The sequence below is a fragment of the Bipolaris oryzae genome, assembly GCF_000523455.1.
Source record: "Bipolaris oryzae ATCC 44560 unplaced genomic scaffold scaffold_76, whole genome shotgun sequence".
In the NCBI taxonomy this organism is placed as follows: Eukaryota; Fungi; Ascomycota; class Dothideomycetes; order Pleosporales; family Pleosporaceae; genus Bipolaris; species Bipolaris oryzae.
This window is the reverse complement of record NW_006911352.1, coordinates 72,791-98,390: the sequence shown is the minus strand read 5'-3', so window position 1 is coordinate 98,390 and position 25,600 is coordinate 72,791. Positions and strand designations below refer to the sequence as shown.

The following is a 25,600-nucleotide window of genomic DNA, read 5'->3' as shown; positions in this document are numbered from 1 at the left end:
AATTCTAAATTGCGGGGCAGCAGGCGTAGTTATGTGTATAAGGAATGAGCAGTGTGGGACCCACGCTCAGATTCTGTTCGCAAACCTGTTCGGCGGTAGCCATGGCCCCCGTTGTGGAACAGGAGAGGACTTCATTTGCCCAAGTTTGCCCAAGACGACCGTTTCACGACTGCGAGCCTTGTCATTGTGGGCTCGCATAGGCTCGTGTCCGAGTAATGGGAGTGGGCGGGCGCCCATTCGGAACCGAAAGCTCGTGGAACGAGTCGATGAGAGTGGTGAAGGGCGTTGGAATCCTACGGACACAGCCGGCCTCTAACAGCGTCCAACGTCTTAATTAGCCTAATCCGTTCTGACAAGGTATCATTCATGACGCCCCTGGCTTTTGTAGTCGGCGACTCATTCGTTAGTAGCAAGCTCATGCCTGGCGACGAGGGATGCCTTCCACTCCGGGGGGCTGTTGGCAATGCTGAATTGCCTCATGGGGAGAGGATGCAGGGTATGACGGCACGGCCAGTCAATTAGTCAGTCAGCCAGTCAGCCAGTCCAACCATCCGTCCGATGGACAGTCGGCCACTGCAGCAGCCGTCATGCTGGGTGTGTAGTGTAGTGCAGTGTAGTGTAGTGTAGTGGGAGTTAAGAGGGTACTTAGTCGTAGCACCCGGTATGGGCGAGTGGTGATGGTGCTCGTCGAGTGCAGGCATATAGCTCGCCCCTTCGCACTCTCCTATAACTGTGTCAGAGACAGTTGCAACACGGCTCGGTGACTTGATTGCGAGGCCATGCGAAGGTTTGCAAGTCGAAGAATTAAAGTTTTCGGCGTGGCCACCCCCCTGCAACCGCACCAGTCTCAAACCTTGAGGCCGACTTTAGGTGCTGAGCTGACGAGTGACGGGGACACCATTATTCATTTACCTGGGCCTGGTCGGTGTCGTTGCAGTCGCAGGCGCGGGCTGATTGGCGGCCGGTCACGAGCAGTTCCTGTTGCTACCACCGTCCCAAGACATGGCACAAGGGCGGTTCCTTCTTTGAACGGCGCAGCAAGCAGCGTCGCGCACCCAGCACCCCCCCTGCCCGCTCGGCTAAACTCTGGAGTTGATCTGCCCTGCCCCTGCCCCGCCGGGCTACTCACTACCAGGCTCCCAGGCTACCAGGCTCGCACCTGCCCTTGCCTTGCCCTTGCCTTGCCCTTGCCTTGCCCTTGCCCTCTTGTCCTTCGCGCTTGCCCCCTCGTAGCCCTTGCCCTTGCCCTGCCCTTGCCCTGCCCCCCTGCCCCCTGCCCTCCTCGGCGCCGTTGGCGACTTCCCTGCCGCCCAGGACCCCGGCGCGCGCTTTCACATTGTTCGGCGGGACGATGCTGCACTCTGGGTGTGTGTGTGCGTGGATGTGTGTGGATGTGTGTGTGTTACACCCATTCCTTCGCTTCACAGCTTGACAGCGCCCAAAACGGCACGCTCCCGGAGCCAACTGTTTGAGGCTTCGTCTAGGCTCATACCTTGCGTAGCTGCATGACCGTCTTGCTCAGGATCTGCTTGTTTCTCCACGTGGATTCGTCTCATCGACGTGCTTGCCTGTTAATACCCTCTACTATATATACCACTGACCGCGCTACGTCCATGCCTTGTGTTACACTACTACCCAATTGCCTTCTTCTTGCTTGACCCTATTTTAAACACGACGCTCCTTATCTTGCCATCCATCTCTTGCACAGAAGCCCAGTCTACTACATTACATTCCTCCCACCCAACTCGCTCCTTCCTCTCTCGTTTACACTAGACTTGTGCCAGCCTGCCAATCTACCTCGTCTTACACTTCACTACTCTGCACACATTACTCTCCCTACACTACAATACTATCACCATCACCGCCACCACCATCTATCTCGGTCACCATTGCTACCAACGATCCCACCGCAGACATGGGTGGCAACACCGAACATATAGCCGGCCACGGCTACCTCTCCCTCGGCCAGGCTGTCAACGTTGCTCAGAACAGTGAAGGCGGTGTCGACCAGCGTCTGGCTCAATTTCTCGAAAAACGCCTTGCCGAAGTATGGGCAAAACTAAACGCTCATCCCGGATCCTACGTTCTTCCTCCAGACGAGTTTGCTCTCTTGAACTACTACCGCACACGGTTTGGAGACAACGAGATCGTACGAAACGCCACTAAGCGCTTTTGGGACAACCACAAAGGCAGCCAATAGCCCGCTCGCCCTTTCTTTTTCCCACCCCACCCAAACCACAACCAGTCAAGAGCATGGCACGCTTTTTCGCACTTTGCTAGCCACTATTTAAATTTCGCTGCAACCATTACTGTCTCAAGATGTTGCCATTTATTGCTTATTTGGCGGGACGACGCCTGGCCCTCTATTGATTGTCAAGGTACACAGCACCTTCCTCCTGCTAAGTACAAGCGCTCACACTGGTCAGAAAAAAAAAGTCATAAATCGACCCGGTTTGCTTCTTCTGGGTTTCGACGGCGCACTTATATACCTGGAGTTTTTTTATTATTATTTCTTTTGCGAGATACCTCTGAATACGGAGTCTACGGCGTTTGGAGCATCATACCACTGCCGACCAGTCCTCGAAACGACACGGGGCATCATGCATGGTCGGAGTTACGAGAGCGATGGAGTCTTTGGATGGCGTTTTGGTGGATTTGTAGAACTGATCGCGGCGTCACTTGGACGAGCAACCCCTAGCTCCGCCCTCATAACAATGTTTCTAATGCTAATCACCCTGTCCCAATCTGCCGATCACAAGGGCCCGAGGAAGCCCCTACTCCAGTGCCTACAGCCCATGCCGCCAGTCCTCAGTCTAGTGGACGGATGTCAACAGATTATCATGAAGCACACTTTTGCCTCCTCTTACGGTCAGCCATTTATCGGTGAATACAACCCACCCGAATGCAGTTTCAACCGGGTTACTTTCAACTTCACAGTCACTTCCGCCGGCCTACAGTTTGACAGGCTTGGCCTCATGTTCCTTGATGACACCGAGGTTTTTCGGACTTCGACTGCAGAGCCGACGCAGACGGGCATCATCTGGAGCTACGTTAAAGACATGAGCGGTTACTTGAGCCTGTTTCGTACGCCACATAAAATTATTTTCGATCTAGGAAACGTTATTAATGACAATTATACTGGATCCTGGACTACGACATTGACGGCAACCTTCTTTACTGCAATAGACGATATTGAGCCAGCAGATGTCATCATCCCAATTTCCGCTCGGAGGTCTGTTGATGATTCCCCAAGCGCATTTCTTGTGCCGGAAACCAGAGCAGTCGACACTATCATGTTGCCGCGAAATGCCAAGAAAGCCGTCGTGACTATGTCCGCTTGCGGACAAGCTGCCGAGGAATTCTGGTGGAACAACGTACTTTCTTCCGACACCAGTGTCTTTGGGGCAAATGAATCGCTATATGGTCATTCGCCCTTCCGAGAGATTCAACTCCTCATTGATGGGCAGTTGGCTGGGGTTGCTTGGCCTTTTCCGGTCATCTTTACTGGAGGCTTTCTCCCAGAGTTATGGCGACCAGTAGTAGGAATCGATGCATTCGACCTCCAAGAAGATGAAATCGACATTACACCTTTCATAACATTACTCAATGATGGCAAAACTCATACATTCGAAATCCAAGTTCTTGGCATCGATGACGACGGAAATGGCACGGGCACATTCACGACAGCTATTGAATCAAATTGGGTTGTCACTGGCAAAGTCTTTGTTTGGCTTGATGCAAACAACACGCCTCTAACGGGAACGGGACCCATCTCGGGCTCAGTTGCTTCTCTTCAACTATCCTCCACAAGGAAGAAGGGCATATATAGCGCTGGCATTTATTCTTTGACTGACTCGGTCCAAGTATCACGCAGCATATACATCGAGTCGACATTGGATACTGCTGATGGACGAAAGACGGCCATATGGAGCCAGAATTTGACTTTTTCCAATATTGGAACATTCAGCAATAAAGGAAACGATCAAGTGGTGCGCCAGTTTACTGCTGGCAAACATACTACACTAGCGGGTTACTTGAAGAGTTTCGAGTATCCTCTTTGGGCCCGTTCGTCCTACAATACAGCGCTGGACGGCAATGTCAGCATTGATGCAAGCATGCGGCAAGGGAAACAGGTACAACAGCTGGGTGACCTAGCATTTCCTAACAGCTGGAAAACATTTAATGATACTCCTTTCCCAGTAGCGTTTTCTCCAAGACGTGCTTTTTTGGCTCCAACATGTACAACTCGCAGAATGGCACAGCATACAGAAGATCCAATCCTCGTCTAGGGAATTGGTATAACTCAAGTAGCACAGAGCAGCACATGACGCTTAGCGGCATTAACAATGCACACGAGGGAACTGTGGTCCAGGATAGCACACGTGTCTCGGACCCATCTGGGCAAGTCTGGTCAGCAGGACCCCCTTATGAGGAACTATACGAAAGGAGTATTGTAGCGGCCAACGGATCGGTCGTGTACGACAGTGAAAGTTACGGCGGTCAAGTACGCGGTCAAGGCACCAATTCCGCTGGCCGTGGGCAGGAGGTCAATGTCGCCGGTCACGGTGGGGCGCGCGAATTTGCGGCAAAGCCAATCGAGGCAAGACTAGGGCGGGGACCCGCTTAGGCGGGAACTTTGACGAAGGTGGGGTGTGGGAGAAGAGGTGTGTGGGAGTAGGCTAGGAAAGTATACCGATGCCCTGTAAGCAGTACATTTAGATGGGCAGACAATACGACATAGCATGCGAGCAGGGGCATTTAGAGCAGTTTTTTTTGCTGGTGCCATGGAGGTTTCCATGTTTGGTAATAAACCGGTAACTGTCATGTCGCTTTGGGATAGGGGGAAGGGCAATGCGCTTGGAAGCGATGTCTTTCATTTTCTTCATTTATAGTAGTTCGCTTAACTTGGTAGTTCCACCGCATGTATAGTGCATGCACACATGTCCATTGTCACACTACGCCATTGATCAGCAATCAAAAACCCACGCCATGCGTGCTGTTGGTCGTGTTCTGGATCATGCTCTCGCGATCGAAGCATGTCGATCTTACCGATTAGAAGGGGCCCTTAGGAATGCACCATTCAAAAGCGGTGCCTCTGGATTAGAAGGGGCCCTTAGGAATGCACCATTCAAAAGCGGTGCCTCTGCTGCGACATGCGGCTGCTGCGACATGCGGCTGCTGCGACATGCGGCTGCTGCGACATGCGGCTGCAGCGACTGCATCCGAAGAGGGGAAGAAAAAAAATTAAACAACAAGAAGCCCCCCTCCCCCCCCCAAAAAAAAACACGGATAGATGAGTTATCTCCCTTCCGCCACACGTTGTGTCTGGCTCCTGAGCATCCGTGCATTTCTGAGCCAACAACGCGTCACGCTGCGCCACTAAATCTCCGTGTTCTTTGACCACCATATCGGCTGCGGGTTACAAAGTTCCACAGTATGTCAATTTGCAAATCTTATATGCAGAATAGGCCCTTGCCAAGCACAGTAGTTTTCTAGGCGAAAGCCTTAACAACCGTGTAAACTTTCGCTTACACCAGAGCATCTGCCGCCTGAGAGTCCATGTTGATGCAGCTGCCGCTTCATCCCCCCAATATCAGTCTTTTTTTTCTTGGTTTCTCTTTTCTTCTCTGGATGCACGGAAAGTCGGAGGCTGCATGTACCCGACGGCGATTTGTGATGGGCTCCGCTACACATAACATGTGTATGTTCTGTACATCAAGGCCAGGCATCGGGGAGGGCAGGGGGAGAGCATCGTCAGGGTCGACGTGATTTGACGGGATTTGACCTTATCGGGCGTAACCAGAAGCTAAGGCATGGGGCACAGCGAAACGGCCTTCCTTGTGTTGTGTTCTTCTTGTCCAAACTAGGCGTGCAGTGTGCTGTGGGTAGTGGGGTTGCAAAGCGACCCCCATCTGGGTACACGTGCCGTCGTCTCTTGGGCAGTTGGAGCGATAATGGCCGCCCTTGCTATAGCCGGGCTCTTTGTGGGAGTAAGTAGGCGCACCTGAAACCCGGTCGCAGGCACAGGCACAAGCGAAGGCGAAGATGTGGGGAATGGGAGCAGGTGCAGGTGCAGGTGCAGGCAGAGCAGACGCCTTGGGTCGCATATTGTGCCTTACTTGGTACTATAATATTACCCTATACGTATACGCCTCAGACCCGTGCAAACGCGACCAGCGCCGCCTTGTCTGCGGGCAATTGCAGGCGCTTGGCTGCTTTGGGCGGTCGGAGGCAAACATGTCGGTAGTTGCAGTGGCGCGCTTAAATGGCAATTTCCAACTCGTCCGGATCCGAGCGTCGTCGTTTGCTTTGACGCGCGCTCCCGTGGGGTGCGTGTAAGCGGGAGATTTGCAGTGGATCCGTGCAGGCGCCGCGTCCCCTCGTGGCAAGCCTGAAACGCGGGTAATGTGCTTTGGACCACGGCCGCGTTGCTGCTGGGCCTTGCATGCATTATTTCCACCTTGTCATATACTTACCTCACGCGACACAAGCTGAAGGGGGCCCCGCGGCCTCCGGCCTGACCACCTATCCTCCGCTCCCAGGGGCTGCACTTCGAAATCTTTAAGGTTTTGCTCCTCGGCACCATGATGTCATGGCTCTGGACGAGACCGACAAATCCAAACTCCGGCCCTGCACCTCTCGGCACTTTGTCCTCGCAACCCGCCCAACTCTCTTTTCCCGCGCCCTTCTTGGCCCATACGCATTGCGTACTACCCTGAGGCAGATCAATCGTATTGGGGAAATGCAGTCCGGATTGGGTGAAAAGACCCATGGCCATTGGACGGCATCATGGCCCGGCGCTACAAAACAAAGAGCGAATTCCACAGCCTCTCACGGCACGCCGGGGATGGGCCACACTGCCGTGTTTTCTAGCCATGGATGCCGAACACGCCTCGAATTTTGCTTGTCGATCCGGAAATGCCCCTTCAATATACGTCCTTTCCTGTCACTATCCGGTCTATCGGTCATCGATTGTAAGCCATTGGGCTAACACCTAAACTGCATACTTGTACGAACTTGGCACATAAAGGCTGGTGCTGTGATCGGTAGGCAAAACTCGCGTATCGCTACTGACAGCTGTCGCGATTCCACTCCTCGCCTACTCTCAACCCTGTGGAGATAACGGGTTTAACATTCGGAATAGCCGAGCGACGCGGACGAAGAACTAATTGACAGGTTGGGACAAGCGATTCAGCTCTACTTTGTGACAAAGAAATAGAGTTTGGAGGCAGACAAGCAATGTTGGCAGCTCGTGGTGTTGAGTGGGAAAAACATGGCCGCTCCACGCCTAAACCATGCCACGGCCCGCTATTGAAAACGGCGGACTAGCGTTGCTGCTGGAACATGCATACACAGACTTACATACCTAGTATATACCTACTATTCGTTGGTATTATGAACATCATCGTTGCACGCAGCTGGAGTCGCAGCTGAGAAACCTTGTGTACTCCGCCACCAGCGATCAAGTGGTGATAGCCATATTCCACCTGGTTCGGGAATAGCTACAGCTCACGCCCCCCCCATCTTTCGCCATCACAGCAGTTATACGCTTCGACCAATCATAATAAAAAGCGCCATCGTCCAATACCAGGTCAATGGTCCCTCTGCGACGGTGCATGCACGAAATGTGGGCGAGTCACATGTCTGGCCGTGTCACTTCACCGTGCATGACTCTAGCACCATACACAGTAAGCCATCGATCGGATGAGCAACCCCCCTCCCCACTTCCGCACGCATTATGCGGTAATACAACGTGTACATTTCCCGGACTTTATTTTGAACCCTTCCTCCCCCCCTAGAAGAGCCAAACGTATGCATGGTACTGCAGGGACTCTTGGGCCTCATTTCCCGGCAATCCCCTCCCATGCCTGTGGGAGGGAATAAAGGGAGATCTAGAAGTAATGAACAGTCGATCATCAGAAGAACATCAGCCCACTTTCTGGGGGGGCTTGCTCCCTGCCAAAGCCTTAGGGAAACTTTATTATTTTTTTTTTGAAGTTTCGGTGCCTCGGCGCAAATTGCTCTCTTGTGGCCTTGCAGAAAGGGTTGTGGGTGTGTGTTTGGCTTCTTGTGGTAATCAATAGAAGGGCCGGCCGGATTACTCCTTAGCCAGACCGAACCTTGCTTACACAAGACAAGACAAAGAGGCCTGGGCCCGACTACGGGGATGGGCAAGGGCTTACTTTGTATGGTTTTTTGTGTATGATTATTACACCTAGCGAAGAAAAGAAATGGTGCTAGAGCTAGTTATGGTGTCTTCTAGGCTAGGAATGGAACAGGGCTTACTTTACGGAATACTTGTCTAATATGTTAGTTTGGTAAGGAGCAAATTTGTACGGCTATGCGAATCGCGTTAGTGAGGGTGTCTGGAGCTAAAAAGGACCCTCGTTTATCGGTATAATCCATCTCTAGAGGTGGGAAGCTAGTAGTGTGGTAGATAAGTACTAGTAAGATCGGGTTTTGCCGCCTCTCGGTCACATAGATATTGGTAATTCTGAGATTCAGGCCCAGATAGCCTACCGTTATTATTTTCGCCGATGTGAGGTTCAAGAGTCTTCCGTCATTCCATCGCTTTGATTCAATGGTTGTGGACCAAAGAGAATATGCTTAGTGACTTCATCACGTCACATCACGTGTGATCACGTGCATGTATAGACGTCATCATGAAGACGTGGTCTGGAACCACGGCGAATTCTGATGAATCGCTAAGGAATGAACTTGAGCTGTCTGGCGCACTCCCAATTCAGCACAAATATTTCCGCGTACTAGCGAGTCCGCCATGGAACGAACGTATGGGGAACAATGGCAATCAATGGCAAAAGATGGGGAACTGTGGGGGCCGCTGCGTTGTCGATGATTGTGACTCGTTGACTTGGGTAGCCGCCTTCCTCGTTTTCGCGTGGCGTCCATGGCTGATTAACTCATCATCTCTTCGCTCATCTTCCACTATGTCTCAATGTCTTCGTCACAGACCTCGATCCATCTGTCCGTATTACCACACCAGACACCATGGACCAGCCCACACCCCCAAAATTCACCGCAAACAATGATAAGACTGCACAGCAACCTCAAGAGCCTAGACTCGTAGCTGAGCCTCGTCTTAAATCCGGAGATAAGGCCGAAAGTACACTAACGGTCAATCGCGGGGCAATTCGTGTGCCGTCCCCAGATCCCTCCCTGGTCTCGATAGACGATTTCAACAATGTACGGATTGGCCGAATCCCAGATCGTAGTATTAGTATCCCATTTTATCACGGGACACAGGTATCTCGGTCGCCTAGCCCCCCACGGACTTTCAAGGGCAAGATACAAGCATCATGGACTGCCAACAAAGGTTTGGCTCTTGTTTTGATTTCGCAGCTGTTTGGCACACTGATGAATGTCACGACACGCATGCTGGAAATGGAAGGGAATAATGGTAAAACTGATTTTCTGCGAGGTGAAGTTGACATGCTTGCTAACTTGCAACTTAGGCAATGGATATCATCCATTCCAGATACTCTTTGCTAGGATGAGCATAACAGTGCTATGTTCTTCTCTGTACATGTGGTATAAGAAGACGGAGCACTTTCTGTTCGGTATGAAGGAAGTACGCCCGCTACTGATGGCTCGAGGTCTGACTGGCTTCTTTGGAGTCTTCGGCATGTATTGTAAGTAACGAATTCGACTCATGGGTTACCCATGCGGGGACTTGTTCAAACTCCGAACTGGCTTAGCCTCGGAGTTTACATCCTATTCTGGGGAGCCTTGTTTACATTTTTCTGGGCTTTCCTTTTTTTACTAAACTATCTATGAACCTTAATGATAGATCATATTGCTGACTTATCGCAGATTCTTTAATGTATCTTCCCCTTGCTGATGCAACAGTCATCACTTTTCTCGCGCCTAGTCTTGCATGCTGGGCGTGCTCCTACCTTATCGATGAACCGTTCACCCGGATGGAGCAGATCGCAGCATACGTTTCGCTCTTTGGCGTTGTTCTGATTGCACGGCCCGTCTCCCTTTTTGCCGCTCTGTCACATTCTCCAGAGATGGTATCGCCTGTCAGCGCCAACCCAGATTCGCTTCTTACTGCGAACACAACGACTGCACCACCGGACCGCCTTGCCGCAGACTATGATTCTGTAACCCCCAAGCAAAGAGCGATTGCAGTGGGGGTAGCCATGCTTGGTGTTTTTGGGGCCGCTGGAGCATACACTACTATTCGTTGGATTGGCAAACGCGCTCATCCGCTTATCACTGTCAATTACTTTGGAGTCTGGTGCACGATTATCAGTATTGTAGCCATGCTTACCGTGCCGGGCGTTGGCTTTCTACTTCCAAGCAACCTCGCAGATTGGTGTTATCTGATATTCCTTGGTATCTGCGGCTTCATCATGGTACGTTTTGTCGTCTCCTCTTTGGTAATGCTATTTTATTAACATTTCTCAGCAATTCCTCTTAGCAGCCGGCCTGCAATACGAGAAGTCATCTCGTGCTACTAATATGGTATACATGCAAATGTTATTCGCTCTCTCATTTGACAAGCTCGTCTGGGGCACAACACCCGGAGCTCTCTCAATTATTGGCTCTTCACTCATATTGGGCTCTGCGCTTTATGTTGCTATGAATAAGGAACATTCGACCAAGGTTGCGCCGAGGGAGAGGGGGAATGTAGAAGAAGAGATGGGGCTCATGGCTCCGGAGTATGACAATGAACAACGAGAGCATGAGGAGACGCATGTACAAATGAGGTCGTTAAGATGATATTTTTTTTGATGATAGTACATGGCATTTGCATGGGGGAAACATTGATTGCATTTTAGAAATCGCAAGTACACGGTGTACACAGATCGATTGCATGAGAATAGACATACGGCCATCAAACCTACCTTCAATCTTTTTACTACAAACACGCACGATGGGGTTTGCGCATGCTTCATTAACACATTCGTATACTAGCGTTTCACCCTTCCGTGCACCGGACGCAACTCTACATGTAACACATACCGGTTCTTCGCACACATACTAATTTAGGCCATTCTTCATTATTGCAAGGGGGGTGGTCATAGGCGACCGCTACATGTTCTCTGAGACCAACCACTTAGCATGTAAGCAGCCACAAAAAAACCCCCCCCAAAAATCTCGAAACTGGGGAAATGTGAAATTCCGAAACCGCCGGTTGGTTGCTGTGTAGTTGACACCCACGCTACCCTCACTTTGTTGAATGAGAAAACAGCATCATCCCAACATCCCAACTTACAACGCATCTCGTAAGATCCGCAAAACCTTGTGTGGTAGCTATATATTCAAAGGCTTACTTGCTCGCTAAAAAAAAACAAGCGCGTTATCGATTCCTGGGGTCCGTCCCACATATTAGCCGAACCGATGTTGAGAACTTGACATTCCCCTCCCAATACTCAACGAGGATTTTTTATTTTTACGATGAATATGAATTTTACAAAACGCGAGATTTCCATCACAACTCAAAAACCGAAGCGCAATCAGCGCTTTCGCATCCTTCCTCCGTGGCGCAATTGGCTAGCGCGTCTGACTGTTACAGATCTATCTTGTAGCGTATCAGGAGGTTGAAAGTTCGAGCCTTTCCGGGGGAGTTGTTTAACTTTTTTTGCTATGCTGTTTTTCTCTGGCCCTTTCTCAATCCCTACTTCCCACTAGCTAGTTTTGATATATTAAGACTACCCTTGTTTTCTTTGAATAATTAGCTTGCAGAATAGGTTTTTTTGCATGGGCATGGGTATGTAGATTAGTGTGGTGTATGTATGTAACGCTCGGTGCGTTTTTTATTTTTGGCACCGGGGTACTAGGAATATAGTGTACACGTCCGCTTGTCTTAGTAGTGAGATGCCAAGAAACAACACGGGAACACTGCTCGCCCTTTTCTTAATACTCTTTTCTATAGTTCCATGTCAATGCTTTGTTTCATGGATTCCTTAGATCGTTGGCATGGGTTGGTATGTACTAGACGTCTGTGCAGAAAAGGTGTAAAAATGGCTCGGAGAGGGGGGGGGGGGTTCGTTAGTATCCCAAGACTTTTTTAGCGCCTTTTTTTTTCCTTTTAGTCCGTCCGTCATTTAATTGACATCGTCTCACAATCAGCTCTTGAGAGCCGAATCTATGCATGGTGGAATTAGTAGATACCCGGATTATTGCCTCGGGCGGACGGAACATGGAGTTTTTTCCCTCGGAAAGTTTTTCTTTGGGATATCCGAGGTGCATGGTTACATCGTAGATTGTGTATACGGGTGTGAAGCTAGCCAGGGACGGGGAGCCTTATTCATGGGAGTGGACTTGGTATTCACTTGTCTGTGCAGGGATGGTTGTGGCCTGGTAGCACTTTTGTATGCATGATTGATACGGTGTTACATTAAGAAATTGACAAACGATAAACAGCTGATTTTCTTATCAGTATGCTCCCTGCTCCTTCACCTTCACGCTTGGCATCTCTTGACCCTGTTCCGAGACTGACTACGATGAAGGATTTACACCCTGGACATCAGCACGCTCGTAAACCTCGCTCTCCCATCTTCGACCTTGAGCACGTTCACGGGGACTTTTGTGCAGAGCATGAGTTCCTCGCCCGGTAGATTCATGGGTGCGGAGAAACCGGCAACGTGGGAGACGGGGGTGCTGCAGGTGGGACATTTCCAGGGCCCTGCTTGTTGGGAATCGGGTTCGGTGGCGCTGCCTTCCTCGATTGCTTTGATGCATATATTGCAGAATTGATGGGCGCAGGGACGTACGCTAGGTTTTGATTTGTTAGTAAGAGGAAAGGGAGAGAAGGGGGATGGATGGGTGATTGAACGCGGCACTTACATGCAATCACACAGTCGAATCTCACACGTTGTACACATTTTGGGTCTTGCCGGATTGAATTCCGGTTCTGTGGTTATACCCACATGTTTATCCATCTGACTGACACTCTTGATGCTGTCGAAATCTCCGCCATCAAGTCGCTCATCGACTTTCTCTTCGACAACCCAGAACTGACCGCCAGTCTTGGCGTACCTCTTCGCGTCTATGGGCGGAGGCTGAGGAACGATGTGTGTGACTTTTTCGCAGCTCTCGGGATCAAGCATATGCACGTGGAGGATGCGAGCTGCGGCGTGGTTCCATGTTGTGGGGGCATTTCTGTCTTTGTATATGTCTTGGACTTTTATCGGTTGTTAGTAATGCCCACATAGGAAGATAAACAGATAGTGCAACGTAATTAGTTTTCCTCCAGCGGCTAAGCCCATGGCCTTGATGTTTTTGACTTGGGTTTCGGTAAGCTCCACCAATCCTTTTCTGCCTTCGCTCTCTGTTGCAGCATCCACTGCGATACTTTCGTCTACATCATCGCGAGACTGAAAATCAGACGATCCTTCACCATTTCCTATGCTCATCTGGTCAAGGCGTGGCCGTTTGGATGCTCCCCGTCCGAATAGGCGCAATGACCTCGATGGGGGTTCCGGATAATTACGTGCGGGCGGAGTAGCCATTGCAAGAGATTTCTTTTTGGGTCTTGAAATACATAACGGGGACGCCATTGAATTGGAACCTACTTTGTATGAAGCGAATTCGTAATGTTCCGATCCAAGAAACATCAAGTTGAGACGATCATCAGCTTTGAGTTTAATAGGAGTCGTCATATATAAATCAACATTTTGAGGAAGCTTATTTTCGCCCCTTTCATCGACCTCTGACGTGACCAAGTCTCGAATTCGGAAAGGCGTTCGGTACGTTTCATCAGTCGGATACGATCTCAGGACATCCCCGATTTTGCAACCGAGTTCACGAGGGGTGTAGGACTCATTCAGCCCATCGCTGCAGTATTTATAGCCATCTTTGAATGTGACATAATGTTGCTTTGCGTACGACCACACTCGTTTACCTTTGATCATTTCAGGTGTAACTTCGAGCTGCAGTCCTCCATGCTTTTCTTCGGATGTTTTCTGGCCTTCAACAGTGTACCCAGAACCCACTGTGGTCAGTTGTAAGTGCATATGCTTTGTAATGTTTCGATTTGAATGCTTACATGGCATGGCAACGAACTGACGAACAATACCTGGAGCTACGCAAATACCATCTAGCCATTTCTGTCCAGGTATGACAACATAGTCCTGCAATTTACTCTCATCTTTCTTGCCCAATCCCTTTTGCATCTCTTGCCCAGTTATGGCATTCACATGTCCGACGAAGACCCGTACTGCATACTTGTGGTAGCCTTGTTGGAAGTTGAGCCACATGGCTTCTCTCTGCCACATTGAGAAGAAGATACCACCTGCCTCCCTGACGTTTTGCGGTAGACGTTTTGAGTAGGCGTCTACGCTGAAGAGCTCATACTGCCCTAATGAAGAGGGGAGGTGGTGAAGTTTGTTATCGTCGGGTATGCGTACAGTTCGCTCAAATGTTACGCAAAATCCACGATCGTCTCGTACCTCACGCTGAGAATTGTTCAGTTCATCGATTCTGGATTCGAGGGGTGGAACGTGGTGTGAGTTTGCGTGTGATATCAACATCTCACTGATCCTTATTGTGGTGGGGGTGGAAGGCCGATCGTCTGCCACCACAAGTACTTCGTCGTGTTCTTTTATAGGGAATACTCGGTACCGTCATTCACCAGGACTCTAGGCATCGCGAAGCCGAGCTCTAACCATCGTTAAAATACATCGGAGCGAAGTACAGCAGATGTTGTACCTTGGAATTTGTTCCAAAGCCCAGGCCATATCACCTCGTCTTCGTTCAAGGTTGTAGAGATGGTGTACAACCCGGAGTCTTGGTCTATAATGGTAGTCCATTCATCTTGCTCGACATCCCTGATCTTTTGCAGACCCTCGATGATGACTCTGCGGAGGTTTGTAGGAGCACTTGACGACATCATTGCACTCTTGAGAAAGTGAAAACACGATAAGAATATAAGGGGCGCTGAACAGTTCAAGTAGTTCAAGCTAAGAGCGATGGTGCTTGCCAGGCTGAGAAGGTGCTTTCAGCTCTTATTACTGCCGGCCTCTAAAACTAAGCGGGGTCACCTCAGCCGCACAACTGCGCCTCCTTATGTGGTGTTTAGCCTGGTCACCAGGCCATTGCTGTTCAGATCTAAACTCCTCCATAGAAGAAACAAAGAAACGATGTCGTTTGGGTTTTCAATTGGGAACATTAGTGAGTATGTCGCTCCGCACGATATGAGAAGGACGCTAATGATGTGTAGTACTCCTTAGTCAACTAGCGTATAGTCTCTACTCAAGCATCAGCTCTGGAAGGAAGGCAGCTTCGCGCGATCTCAAAGAACTCGAGGACGTACTTTTCAGCCTAAAATGTGCCTTGGACCATCTAGGAGAAGCTTCCAAGGATGTGCTTGCACGACCAGATCGGCATGGAAGAACATATTTCAAAGAGAAACTAGATGCGATGATAAACGCCTGCGCGTCTACTCTAAAAGAACTAGAAGCCATGACGGAGAAGTACCGTTCGGTTGAGACCGCGGCTGTAGAGAACGCAGCGACTAACAAAGGCAAAGCGAAGTTGCGCACGCTAGACGACATGAAGAAAAGCATCCAAGTCAACTGGCATAGGGTGCGGTGGGACTATGAAAAACAGTCGCTGCAACAATACCGTGAGAAGTTGGAGTCACATACTGATGCGATCAACCTCATACTGACTTCTATGATCTGGTAAATTCTATGTCCCTGCTGTCAAATCAGTCGAAAGCTAACTGCTCAGGGCAAACTCTACCCTCGCAGACGAGAAAAGCACAAAGAGCCATGAGAAGACACATGGGTTGTTAGAGCAAGTGCTGAAAAAGTCAGAAGCAGACGACTCAGTCCGAAGCATAGTTGAGGATATCCGCAACATGCTCACACAGGCCGATCTGGGTGCGAGAAAGGCTCCTGAAACTCCAACAGCCCCATTGGTACTACCGAGTGACTCGACATTTATCGCTGCATGTTCACATAGTCCTTCACCAGTTACAAAAGGTAGTGGATTTGCCGAGAGTTATACACGACGTTCTGCTTCAGTCAACATGGATCTGAACCCAGCCCTGCCAATTAGACCACCCCACAGGCATATGAAAAGGGTGGTGTTCCCAGCTGGAGCTGCGGAGACGCCATCCCAGAATCATCAACATACACTGGAGGTTCAAAACGAGCTATCGAGTGCTGTAGGCCGGATAGACTTATCTCCAGAGACCATTGATCTCAACGCCAGGCGCCGTGCTTTTGGTGAAGACGAGTACGAGGCCTTCAGGCAGCGCCACCCTACAGAGGAAAAAGCTCGAAAGCCATCATTCTTGACACCCGCGACTCCGACTATGAAAGATCTCTATGACGGCATACTGTACCTCTTCGGATCCCTACCAGAGGGCAAACAGAAGACAGACGAGCTGAAGTTTGAAACTGAGCGCTGGATACAGGGGCTATCTCTTCTAGTCAAGAATACCACGCCTGATGCAAAGTCTGATAATGGATTTCTCCATTTGCTACAGACGCTAAACAGAACTGTAGAGGGCAGTGCCAAATCAGTGCGAGGGCTCTTCTACGAGGTCTCAGGCTCTGCGGGCTTGCTGGATGCTTTGGATCAGGTATCAGCGACATCGAAGAGCGTTAGAGTGATGAAGGAGATTGAAGACTTTCAAGATGCCAAAGAAGAGTGGGAAGACGATCATGGTGGTAATTGAGTGTAGATGGTCTAACGGGTAGTCGTCAACGGGCAATTTTGCAAGTGCAAGGGCTATCCTGGCCCTCATCCGTCAGCTAGTATGCGAACCAGCTTTGCATTGCCATGGCCATGCTTGCTCCCTTCATATGTACTCTTTGCTAGGGTGGCTATTTTCCCGCAGGCAAGCTGGATCATAGGCTGTTTTGTATTCGGCTCTATAAAGAGGCCGGGTTTGCCGTCGGAGCGATCGGCCGTGTCCGTGTCAATGACGTCGTGCAGTATCAGGCGATGGCCGTTGGGCAGCACGCACCATGGATCACCGAGCGCCTGGTATTTGGCAAGAACGGCTGCCATGGTGTCTGTCTCAAAATCGACGAACCGGTCGGCCTTTGTAATTTTCGGCGCGTGGTCGGTAGGGCAGCCAGATTGAGCGAACCATCCGACATCCGTGATTGGAGGTATGAATTTGCGCGTTTCGAGCACGTCTACAAGCATTTGTGCTCCCACGTCTGCCAATTGTTTCTCCAGCTTCTGTGATGTGATGCCTGGGGGAACTGCAATGCCTGGGGCTGATGTTTGGGCGAGAATAGTGCCCTGATCGAAGTGCTGTGGGTGGAGTGTTTGGATGGAGACACCCGTATATCTTCTCTGCTTTAGGATGGTATGCTCGATTGGAGCCGGCCCGCGCAAGTCAGGGAGCAGTGATGGATGGACATTTATGCCGCCATAGCGAGAAAGGGCGAGGATGCGAGGAGGCACGAAAAGGCCAAAGGATACGGCGATGACGAGGTCTACGGGGGCGGGTGGTGCCCAACCCGTGAATGTATCAAGTGCATGGGTGGGTAGGCTGAGCTCTTCAACAGCGACCTGTTTGATAGGTACTGTACTGGGTCAACGGCCTTGATGTCGCACATGGACAGGCATGTCTACCTTCTCTCAACGTCTTTAGTCCTCTTCCAGAAGGCTTGGCTGGGCGATGGAGCACTTGTACGCTATCTATAAGCTGGGGAACCCGACGCTTCGCGGCCACGACAGCGCGCAAGGATGCGATGCTGAAGTCATCTGATCCACAGAAGAGAATGCGCAGCGGTGAAGGCAATGCGGTGGGACAGCTCGGAGGGACGTAATGACGCCGCGAGGAGAGCAGCAGAGATCGGATCGAGCCTGACAGTCGCCACAGCATGGTTCGGAGGTGAAGAAGACGGTCGGCCATGGGCTCGGAAGATGCCGCGCCCTGCGACACGGCCATGTTACGATCGCTATGTCGTGGGGCATCTTCACCTCCGATGACAGTGACAATCGGCCATGTCCTTGGCTCCCTATATGGTTCGGCGTCATGTCGCTCTCTGCTGGTCATGGCCCATCTACAAATAGTCTCGGGCGACCGTTGGCGTGTGGCTGGCAGGGTACACCTACGTATGTACATTCCTGCGTACCTACGTACATATAGTACGCAACCGTGACGCAACACCCACCTGCCACCACGACCGCCTAGTCAACGCGCCTCGCGACTGGTGCCCTCGGCGCATACACGAATGTCGTCCACGGCGGTGCCCAAGGTCATTCCGGCCCAGCTGTCGTTTTTGGCCATCTACAGCCCCTCGTTGGGCACATCGGACGAAACATTTGACCAGCAGATTGTCTTTTACTACTCAAAGGCCGCAAAGACACGCGCCAAGCTCAGAAATGGAGACGCGCAGCAAGAGCAGGACCTGCGCGACCAGGAGAATGAAAAGCTACGCCAGGTCGGCCTAGCACAGGGCATGGTGGGATTTGCAAAGTAGGGCGCATGGCACTGCACCGCCGCTTCGCTTTGTATGCGCTGGCACTAATCCGGCGACAGGAGTTTCTCCAATGGCGAGGCCATCGACACTGTCGAAACAGAAAAGTCGCGCATTGTTCTTCACGAGCTGGAAAACGGGTGGTGGATATTGGCTGTATGCACATTCTCGTAGAGGCGACTACCACCCACTAACATGGTTCCAGTCTATTGATCTCACTCAACTACCCGCTGCCTCTGGCCTCACCCGAAAAGACTCCAGCACCGACACCACAGAGCCTGTAATCGAATACTCCTCGCGCGAAGTCAGCCCGCCGGCGCTCCTCATCCAGCAACTTGTCCGCGCTCAACTCATCTTCCTGCTGCATCATGGCTTGACGCTCGAGGGCATGTTTGCCAAGCATGGCCGTACCAAGTTCTGCAGCATACTCGACAAGTATTGGTCACGGTTTGCGTCTAGTTGGGATGTACTCCTCCACGGGAGCCCAGCGGTGGATATATTTGGCGGCATGAAGCTGGCAGCAGGCGGAGAATTGGGCATGGGCGTGGGTGAAGAGGAGTGGGGCAGCAGTGAGCGCGATGTCTTGGAGGACTTTGCCCGCAGGACACCGGGCCTCGTTGATGTCATGGTATCTCGTTTCGGCGAAGTATCGCCATTGCAGCAAGCCAAAACATCCACCGACCCGCGGACGCTCGATGATTCTGAACTGGACCCATGGGTTGGAGTCGGAAGGACCGCTCAGGCTGCGGACGGTGTTGTCTTCTCAGGTCTAGGGGCAGTGAGCCGGAAGTCGCTGCGAGACTTGTCGCACTGGGTAGAAAACATCTACTGTTATGGCGAGTACGCCTATGGTGTGCGTGATAACCCAGCTTCCGATCGAAAGAAACGACGGAGAAGGAATCCAAGGACTGCACTCGAATCAGAAGAACCAACGCCCGACTCACTTCGCCCTACACGACCCGAAAGACCACGCCTTGCCGTATCAAACCAGAACTCAGCCCTACCTCTGGGCATCCCTCCACCAATAGTTAGAGCGGCCGAGAGCTCTCTTGACAAAGCCGCTGCCGCCGTCGACAACAAGAAGCCTGACCAAAGTTCACCCGCACCCGAATCCAAGTCCATGTTAGCGTCTCTGGGTGACACCGAGACGTGGACGAAGTACATGACCCTTGGTTACGGCACAGCGTGGGGTGGAAGGAAGACAACGGATAGCCCCCAGCCTGCTAGTCCAGCACCTGAGCCCGCTCCAGCGCCCGAGCCAGCACCTGTACGGAAACGAAGCCCTTCACCAGAAGCCATGCGATACGTGGAACCAACACCAGATGTGGACCATGTAGAGGAGAGGGCAAAGCAACAAATACGACTGGAAAACAACGGATATTTCCTCGTAGGACTCAAAGGCGACCTACAAGACTTGGATGTCGACGATGAGAACGACGAAGGTAACTGGAATAACCGAATACCATTACGAACCATACATGTCGAGGTCGACCGCAGAGACGTCTCGTCGAGCTCCCCTGACGTCGAATCTGACGAGACACCACCATACGAACGAATAATGAACATACCCCCACCAACCTCAAGCAAACTCTCCCGGCTCCGACCAGTCGTCTACATAGTAAGTTCAACTCCTCCACTCTTCTCCCCCCTCCCGACAAAAAAAAACCTAACAGCTGCTAGCACCGCCCCTTCATCTACGTCTTCCTCTTCGAACACCGCACCCACTCTCTCGGCGTCGCATCCTTCTACCGCGATATCCACAACTTCTTCTCTCCGCTCCACCGCTCCCTGGACAAATCCACCAACCCCACAAACGTCGCCCAGCGCCTCCAAGCAGTCTCGTCGCACTACACCACCGAAGCCGAAGCCGGCGGCTCCGGTCCCACCGCCGGCCCAAACACCCAACCAATCTACGACCTCGTCTTCGATCCCCGGATGCTAACCGTGCATTCTGGCTTGCCCAACATCCCGGACCCGGGCACTTTGCTCGCAGAGGGTCTAGCAGCGAGGCAAGCAGGATGGAGCAGGTTGGACGCACTAAACGTGCACTCGCAAATGCTCGCCACCGTCGCCTCTACACGCAGAAATCTCAGTGAAATCGAACGAACTTGCAAAACAAACCGTGGCTGGTGGGTCGTCTGGATGCGCCTCCCACCTTCGCACGTCGAGCCTCAGGAATCAGATTTAAACTACCGTGAGTATCGCGAGTTGCAGCAGCAGCACGGTCAACACCAGTCGGATGAAGAAGGACAAAAGGTACCGGAAGAAAGAGAGCACGACGCATCAACGCCGACAGAAGGAACGGGTTCTGTACCGTTTAATACTCAGGATCTGCGCGAAGCGTTTCTGGTGAGACGTGCGAGAGATTCAGATCCTGCGGCGCAACATGGACATAAGAGTACAGGTAGTCGGTTTGGGAGCGGCGTGTGGAGTGGACTAGGGATGGGTGGTGGTGGTGGGAATGGGAGTGCACAGAGTCAACGCATGGGAGGGGCGGCGGCGGGGTGGGGGCCGAAAGGGTTGGCAGAGGGGATTGGGATTGATGCGAGGAGGTATGTCGAGGATTTGTTGAGTTTGAATAGGTGAAGTAGGATGTATAATACATGTTTAGTAGATAGATGTGAAGGTACTTTAATGCTATGATGATTGGATTTGATCAAGGAAGAGGTTGAGTGAATAGTTCTATGATGCATGTGCAAATACAGATTGTAAAGGGAAAGCGGTTGAGATTTGGTTGGTATAATGGTGGGTGGTGGTGGTGGGCAAGGTGGAGTGTGAGGTCCACCATTGAACCTCACGTGTCCCACCCAGCACAAGACCAAATGTCTATTGAGTCCCCACAAGGATAACGAGACGCAACATGCATGTACATTTGTCTAAAGACGCAACGGTGGGTAGAATCTCCTCAAGTCCCACACCTTTCCCAAAAAAAAACGACCATCAGATGCGGGCATCCTGAACGCCCTTAATAAAAACGACTTTGTACCCTAGCATCATGATATCCGATGACCCGTATAAATTTCCCTTCGCTGCCTTGTCTCTCAAAATGCATGCAAATCGCCAAAAAAAGGGAACTACGAAGTATCCATAGCCTCACTTGCTGATGCTGCCGCGCCGGCATTGCGCTCGGCCATCTTTTGAGCGAGACGATTCTGCTTCCAGGCCTGAATCTCCTCACGAAGTGCGTCATTTGGAATCACGTCCTCAATCTTGAGCGGCGTACGATTGAAAGGGTCATGCGGGTCGCTGAGAAGGTGAGACTGGATGGTGCTGCGATCGACCACCTGTTTGCTGATCGGTAGGATGACAGGGTCCTCCATGAGCGATGCCATCAGGGGATCCTCGTAGTTTTCGGGGATATCGCCGAGGTCAGCCTCGACCATGTCGGCCTGATCCTTGGCTGCCTTAATATCGGCGGCCATTTTCTGCCACTGCTCCATTTGCTCGGGCGCCTTGAGCTTGAAGCGCTGTAGGATCTTGTAGGCTTCATCCCAATACTCTGGGCGGTAGGATCGTCCGTCTGTAGCGACAGCATCGATGAAGGATTGTTTACCCTGTAGATTGAGATAGACATCGGTGAGCTCTGCAAGCATATTGCGTGGGTTCCATCCGTATTCCTCGGGGTTTTCAACCTTGAGCTGGGACTTCTTAGGACCCACAAGAGCCTCCAAGTTGTAGTCTAGCATATGTGCCAATCGTACGACGATTTCCTTCTTGGTAAACGAATCCGCTAGCGTCTCGGTAAAGAGCTTCAACATGGCAACAGTCTCATTGGTAAGTTGCATGTAGCTCTTGGCCTTGCCTTGAGCAGATGACAGCTTCTCCTCTTGTTCTTGACGCGCTGTCTGATCCATACCAGCTGGCGCATTCTTCAACTCTTTTGAGAGATCGTGAATCTCCTTGAAGGCGCTGAATGATTCGTCCAAGACGAATGTGACATCGTTGAGAAGCAAGTTGACAAATTGGACGAAGAAGTCCAAGTTGACGCGGGCTTCCGTCGCGAGGTGCTCACGATAGATGGGATTGGGCCAGATGCACTTGATGACCTGGAAGATCTCGTACCGGATATTGAACTTGTCAAAGAACTGGGTATGTGTTCCGGTGCTTTCGCACTCAATGTAGAACTTCATAAGCGCATGTAACAGGTGCTTCATAGCGAAATCGTGCGCAAACAGCGTGTCTCCTAATACGCCCTTTGATCTCCCCGGAATTGGCCATACTCCGTGGAACAGAATGGTAACCAGTCCGGACTTCAGGTATGGGTTCTTGATGTATTCGGAACTGCGCAAAAAGGCAATGCAAATCTTGACAAGCTCCTCGCATTGGGTGGTTGTGATGATATGAGGCATGTAGCGGGTGATGAACTTGAAATTTCCAACAATGTCCTCGACAAAGTACTCTGGGAGACACTTGAACTGTACTGGCTGCTCCTTGGCAAGAGGCAGCTGTAATTCTGTCTTGGGGAATGATGTCCCCGGGTTAGCAAGTCGTAGCAACCAGACAATGACATAACGCATCAGCTGCATCGACCGAGCTTGTGTAGTCTCGTCAAGCAAAACACCCTGGATAGCCAGTATGCTGCACTTGCCCCGCTCAATCTGCTCCTTGACCTTCTTAATATGATTGTCAAAGAGGGTGAGCTGTGCAGGGTTCGTCATGTACTTTGGTCGTTCGGGTTCGAGTTTAGCGAGCTCCTTCTCCAGCCATTTGACATCCTTTTGCAGCGAACTTAGCTTAGAGTTTGCCGCTTCGAGGCCATAGTGGTGTGCTGCTACGGTCAGGAAGAAGACTTCACTGATGAAGTTGTTGGTGCCCGAAGCTTTGGTGCTGTAAAAGTCATCCGAAGTTTTTTGATCAGCGTTGATCTTGGTTTCATCCTGGATATCGACACGGGGTGAGCGCCGCAGATAGTCGATATCAATACGATCGATCTTGGAGAATGTGGCGTCCATAAAAGGCTCGCAAAGGCGATCGAGAATGACCGTGACGTTGACCATGAAGCCATCAGAGGAGACGGTCTTCCTGTCGACCTGCATGGCACGCCTCTTGTGGTTCTTGTTGACTGTGAGTGCTAGCCAATCGAGCATCTTTTCGCGAGACTCCCTGTTCTTGATGAAAGTGTTGGTGATGTCGAATAACTCCTCTTGGTGGGTTTGTAGAGTCATGCGGACTGCCCGCTGGGCGTTTGCAACAAGGCCTTTGTCAATGGCTGCTGATCCCGAGAAGTAGTTCATAGCTACCTCTGGGTGCATAGGAGACAGGCGGAAAAAGGGACCAAGGAAGCTGTGGGTTTCAATGTGCTGGGGCTCAATGTCGGCGGGCAAGAAGGTCTCGGACTGAGCGAGGGCAGCGACAAGTGGTGGGAAACGAACGAATATCCGCAAGATTAGCATGTGTTGTCTGTAATCACCATTCATTGAGACCGAAGCAAGACGGCGGCTTACGTGTTCCATGCCGCCCACGAGCGCCTCCTTTATAGAATCATCTTCGGCTATGCGCTGGCTGGCTTCAGTAAGAAACTCGTAACAAATGCCGCGTTCATCGTCAGGGCCAAGCAGTAGGCGATCAGCCATTGCATTCTCAGCAGGGGCATCTTCACCAAACATGTCTGGCATAGTGAAAGCGAATATGCAGTAGCTGAAGCATAGTCGCCGAGCTTCCTTGACAACCTCAAACCTAGGACCAGTCTTGTTGGTCAAGGTCTTGAGGACCCTAGTGACGCGCTTCCAGCAGGCGAGCAGATAGTCTAATGCTGTACCGTGGGCGTGACTTGATGCCGCCTCTAGTATGACCGAGTCGAGCATGTCGGTGGTAAAGCGAAGTGGGCGACCCTCATCCTCGAGATCGCTTTTTGCACCCGCAACATAGTAGAGCTTGTTCCCATGAGAATCCCGGGCGTGGGCCTCGTCCAACGTTATGCGGAAAATATTGCTAAGCGTTCTATCCTCCCATGCTTCTATGCTCATTTCCTGGGCCTTTGGGGCAGGTGAGGGGGCAGAGGCACTGCTTGAGGACTGTGCGGGCTTGATGGTGATTGGGTTCTTGGGAGGCGCATTGGGTTTTACACCTAGTTGTGAAAAAGGATTTTGGCTCTGGGCTTGCGGCTTGGGTGGTGGTGGTGGCGACAGCTGGGATTGTGCAGGCTTGGGCGAGGGAGCGGCGGACGAGGCGGCTTCGGAGGGTGTTGAAGACGACTGCGGAGGGGGACCACCGAGCTTTGCAAGGCGCTTTGCACGGATCTGAGAGATGTTTGCGTCAGCGGATCTCTTTGGCGGGCGGGTGGTGGGTGAGCTCACTTTGTCAGCATCGGACATGGCATCGGGGGCAGGCGCGGGCGCGGGCGCTGCATCTGGCATGGGAGTATCGTCATGGCCGGGCTGGCTTTGTTGGTTGGGATCTTGGTCGGCCATGGCGATGGCAGTAGCGGGCGGCAGAGGCCTTTAGGCAGCGAATGCAGGCGTGGGCAGCAGCGAGTGTTGTTGGCCAGGTCGGCAGGCCGTCGACCGGAGCTGGTGGAGTAGCAAGACGTGGAGCAAAGTGAAGGGCTCGGGGTGGTGATGACGACGACGGCCGTGATGCATCTAGTAGTACATGGAAGCGGAAGAATAAAGCTAGCTGCTGTGCAGTAGTATGCAGCGCTTGTGTACAGTATTAGTGGTAGTAGTTGTAATAAGAGTAAGTAGTAAATAGCAGCAGCAGCAGCAGCAGCCGTAGGCGTGGGTGGATGGGTCGTGGATGTCTAGGCTGCCCCGCCACCGGCCCTGCAGCCGCCTGCATCGCCAACTCACGTGCCTAGTGCCCTGGAACCCCGACGAAGCGCGACGAAATGCTGGGTACGAGTAGTGTAATAAGTAATGGTAGCTGATAGGGAGCAGGCCGGATCCACGCCGAGCTGTTCATCATCCATACATGCACAGAGTAAGTAGACCACGACAAGTACATACTGCCAACACTCGGACGACTCAAAGAACATGGCCAGCCAGGGTGATGACGGCACAGCTATTGGTGTGTTGCAGCCTGGATGCGCGACAGTGTACTTGTACTACGTCACTTGGGTCCATTGCGGGCCTGCACGTCCATGAGTGAACAAGACGGCAAGTACGTACGGGGTATACTGGTACTTTCATAGCAATAGATGGGCCATGTGCATGCACTCACTGTACTTGCTGCGTGCATGTACC

General features: G+C 51.6%; 9 protein-coding genes across 9 annotated transcripts; 4 read left to right on the top strand and 5 right to left on the bottom strand.

Moving 5' to 3' along the window:
* Positions 1 to 518: 518 nt before the first annotated feature.
* COCMIDRAFT_26820 (uncharacterized protein) lies at positions 519 to 1,556 on the bottom strand (the record flags this gene model as incomplete). Its single annotated transcript, XM_007690337.1, has 4 exons — positions 519 to 724; positions 913 to 1,079; positions 1,130 to 1,361; positions 1,493 to 1,556. 4 exons carry the CDS (start codon positions 1,554 to 1,556, stop codon positions 519 to 521), a joined length of 669 nt encoding a protein of 222 aa, XP_007688527.1.
* A 359-nt stretch (positions 1,557 to 1,915) lies between these two features.
* Positions 1,916 to 4,627, top strand: COCMIDRAFT_5810 (uncharacterized protein; the record flags this gene model as incomplete). The annotated part of the gene is made up of 3 exons (XM_007690325.1): positions 1,916 to 2,149; positions 2,760 to 4,199; positions 4,253 to 4,627. 3 exons carry the CDS (start codon positions 1,916 to 1,918, stop codon positions 4,625 to 4,627), a joined length of 2,049 nt encoding a protein of 682 aa, XP_007688515.1.
* A 1,159-nt stretch (positions 4,628 to 5,786) lies between these two features.
* On the bottom strand, positions 5,787 to 6,778 carry COCMIDRAFT_26818 (uncharacterized protein; the record flags this gene model as incomplete). The annotated part of the gene is made up of 3 exons (XM_007690336.1): positions 5,787 to 6,095; positions 6,138 to 6,440; positions 6,482 to 6,778. 3 exons carry the CDS (start codon positions 6,776 to 6,778, stop codon positions 5,787 to 5,789), a joined length of 909 nt encoding a protein of 302 aa, XP_007688526.1.
* A 2,231-nt stretch (positions 6,779 to 9,009) lies between these two features.
* Positions 9,010 to 10,746, top strand: COCMIDRAFT_5809 (uncharacterized protein; the record flags this gene model as incomplete). The annotated part of the gene is made up of 4 exons (XM_007690324.1): positions 9,010 to 9,418; positions 9,474 to 9,650; positions 9,832 to 10,379; positions 10,432 to 10,746. 4 exons carry the CDS (start codon positions 9,010 to 9,012, stop codon positions 10,744 to 10,746), a joined length of 1,449 nt encoding a protein of 482 aa, XP_007688514.1.
* A 1,736-nt stretch (positions 10,747 to 12,482) lies between these two features.
* On the bottom strand, positions 12,483 to 14,501 carry COCMIDRAFT_26816 (uncharacterized protein; the record flags this gene model as incomplete). Its single annotated transcript, XM_007690335.1, has 4 exons — positions 12,483 to 12,744; positions 12,817 to 13,147; positions 13,181 to 13,963; positions 14,018 to 14,501. 4 exons carry the CDS (start codon positions 14,499 to 14,501, stop codon positions 12,483 to 12,485), a joined length of 1,860 nt encoding a protein of 619 aa, XP_007688525.1.
* A 609-nt stretch (positions 14,502 to 15,110) lies between these two features.
* Positions 15,111 to 16,657, top strand: COCMIDRAFT_37284 (uncharacterized protein; the record flags this gene model as incomplete). The annotated part of the gene is made up of 3 exons (XM_007690351.1): positions 15,111 to 15,141; positions 15,191 to 15,653; positions 15,703 to 16,657. 3 exons carry the CDS (start codon positions 15,111 to 15,113, stop codon positions 16,655 to 16,657), a joined length of 1,449 nt encoding a protein of 482 aa, XP_007688541.1.
* Positions 16,658 to 16,722: 65 nt separating this feature from the next.
* Positions 16,723 to 17,821, bottom strand: COCMIDRAFT_96820 (uncharacterized protein; the record flags this gene model as incomplete). The annotated part of the gene is made up of 2 exons (XM_007690365.1): positions 16,723 to 17,519; positions 17,569 to 17,821. The coding sequence occupies 2 exons, from the start codon at positions 17,819 to 17,821 to the stop codon at positions 16,723 to 16,725; spliced, it is 1,050 nt and encodes a 349-aa protein (XP_007688555.1).
* Positions 17,822 to 18,173: 352 nt separating this feature from the next.
* On the top strand, positions 18,174 to 21,005 carry COCMIDRAFT_96924 (uncharacterized protein; the record flags this gene model as incomplete). The annotated part of the gene is made up of 4 exons (XM_007690364.1): positions 18,174 to 18,418; positions 18,482 to 18,575; positions 18,625 to 20,037; positions 20,100 to 21,005. The coding sequence occupies 4 exons, from the start codon at positions 18,174 to 18,176 to the stop codon at positions 21,003 to 21,005; spliced, it is 2,658 nt and encodes an 885-aa protein (XP_007688554.1).
* Positions 21,006 to 21,493: 488 nt separating this feature from the next.
* COCMIDRAFT_26814 (uncharacterized protein) lies at positions 21,494 to 24,829 on the bottom strand (the record flags this gene model as incomplete). Its single annotated transcript, XM_007690334.1, has 1 exon — positions 21,494 to 24,829. One exon carries the CDS (start codon positions 24,827 to 24,829, stop codon positions 21,494 to 21,496), a length of 3,336 nt encoding a protein of 1,111 aa, XP_007688524.1.
* Between the last annotated feature and the right edge of the window lie 771 nt (positions 24,830 to 25,600).